General features: G+C 52.1%; 1 protein-coding gene across 1 annotated transcript; it reads left to right on the forward strand.

The window, feature by feature from the left end:
* Positions 1-19: 19 nt before the first annotated feature.
* LOC117733799 lies at positions 20-1,592 on the forward strand. Its single transcript, XM_034537729.1, has 3 exons — positions 20-70; positions 223-953; positions 1,330-1,592. Exons 1-2 carry the CDS (start codon positions 20-22, stop codon positions 946-948), a joined length of 777 nt encoding a protein of 258 aa, XP_034393620.1. The 3' UTR covers positions 949-953; positions 1,330-1,592.
* The last annotated feature ends 450 nt before the right edge of the window (positions 1,593-2,042 follow it).

The following is a 2,042-nucleotide window of genomic DNA, read 5'->3' on the forward strand; positions in this document are numbered from 1 at the left end:
GGTGATAAAGATCCAGTACATGAACAAGAAAGCCCACTACGACAAAGCCATCATCTCAGTGGAGGACCACGTCAGCTGCAGGTGCCAGCTTTCCTCCTCCTCCTCCTCCTCCTCTTCCTCCTCCTCCGCCCCCATCCAGAGCAACCCAACCCCCTTCCGCCTCCCCCGTCCTCCCACCTCCCCCCGCCCCTCCTCCGGACCGTCCACCCGGCTCCGCCAAAGACTCACGCCTCCAAGGCCGACCTCCACCGGCACGACGACCTGAAGCACAACCAGCAGCGGCACCGGCCCGAGGACCCGGTGGCGAGGCGGTGGCAGCAGGGCAGCTACACCCAGCTGGCGCACTGGACGCCGCCCCGGCCGTCCGAAGCGAGGGCGGAGCACAGCGTCATGGTCGGGCACGGGAGCGGCTCTGACGGGAGCCGGGAGGAGAGCGGCGTGCATCCGGCGGCGAACGGCGGCGGGGAGGTGCATCATCCGGATCACGTGCAGCGGCAGCAGCAGCTGCTGCAGCATCAGCAACGACAGCAGCAGCATCACCATCAGCCGGTCCACCGCGGGGGAGGAGCGGAGGACCGGGAGCTGAGGACGCAACACCGGCTGGACACGCCACAATCTGACGGCGCCGCGCCGCCCGGTGGCCCGACGCTAGAAAAAGACCCCGCCCCTCCTGCGACCACCAATCAGACGGAGGTCACGACCCAGACGGCGACTGTAACATCCAATCAGACAACGGGAGGCGGCGAGAGGGAGAAGAGCGGCTCCGCCCACAGCGGGGAGCCGGCCAATCGGGGGATAGAAAGAGACTCAAAAGTGGCGGGGCGGGTTCGGCCATTTAACGGAGGAGGACAGGAGACGGAAAGTTCTGGAGATGACACGGGAGCCGGAGCACCAGACTCTTCTTCATCCTCATCATCCTCAGCAGAGACCAGAGCCGACCACATTTAAAACAGGTGAGGCTCAGCACTGGATCCTACATTTCCCAGAATGCAACTCAATAGCATCTTCCGTTAAACGCTCCCTGACTTGTAAAACACATATTTAACACATAAATCAGGCAGGAAGCCGCCCTCTGCACACTATGACTGCACTTCCTGTGTCCTGCTCTTCTTCCTCGTCTTCCTCTCGGCAGTCAGGGTCAGCTGACCTTTAATCATGAAAAGTATCGAGTCCTCAAACTAAAACTACTTTAATGATTAACTAAAGTCAGACGCTTTCGGTCACACTACCTGCTGTCATCATTATTATTATTATTATTGTTGTTGTTGTTGTTATTATTTTCTGCCACATGAAGGAGGTTCTTTGTGTATTAACCTCTCGTCTCCTCAGCTCCCGTCTCTCCGTTCCGTCCAGCGGCGCCGCGGCGCCGGAGGAAACACCGCAGACGCATCAGCAAAGCAGCCATCAGGGCCATGATCATGTAGAGCTGCAGGTGAGAGGGTGAGACCCGGTAGACTGGGAGCAATGAGGGTGAGACCCGGTAGACCGGGAGCAATGAGAGGGTGAGACCCGGTAGACTGAGGAGCAATGAGAGGGTGAGACCCGGTAGACCGGGAGTAATGAGAGGGTGAGACCCGGTAGACCGCGAGCAATGAGAGGGTGAGACCCGGTAGACCGCGAGCAATGAGAGGGTGAGACCCGGTAGACTGGGAGCAATGAGAGGGTGAGACCCGGTATATATATATATATATATATATATATATATATATATATATATAGTGTGTGTATATATACAGTGTATATATATATAATTGTTTCATTTATATATTTTATTATGTATTTGACTTCATTGTCATGAATGAAAATCTGCTGCTTTGAAAACCTATTATTGTCTGGAGGTAAAGTGAAGAATATATTTCAGCATATTATTCTATATATTTTATATGACGGTATTATTATTCTATATATTTTATGACAGTATTTTTATTCTATATATTTTATATGACAGTATTATTATTCTATATATTTTATATGACAGTATTATTATTCTATATATTTTATATGACAGTATTAATATTCTATATTTTTATATGACAGTATTA

Source organism: Cyclopterus lumpus, chromosome 1, assembly GCF_009769545.1.
Source record: "Cyclopterus lumpus isolate fCycLum1 chromosome 1, fCycLum1.pri, whole genome shotgun sequence".
Lineage (NCBI taxonomy): Eukaryota > Metazoa > Chordata > Actinopteri > Perciformes > Cyclopteridae > Cyclopterus > Cyclopterus lumpus.

Excerpts from the sequence above, each read along its gene's own strand:
- LOC117733799 (XM_034537729.1), top strand. The coding sequence starts at position 20 with ATGAACAAGAAAGCCCACTACGACAAAGCCATCATCTCAGTGGAGGAC. Across the intron at positions 71-222 it reads TCATCTCAGTGGAGGACCAC|ACTCACGCCTCCAAGGCCGA; the intron begins GTCAGCTGCAGG and ends GCTCCGCCAAAG.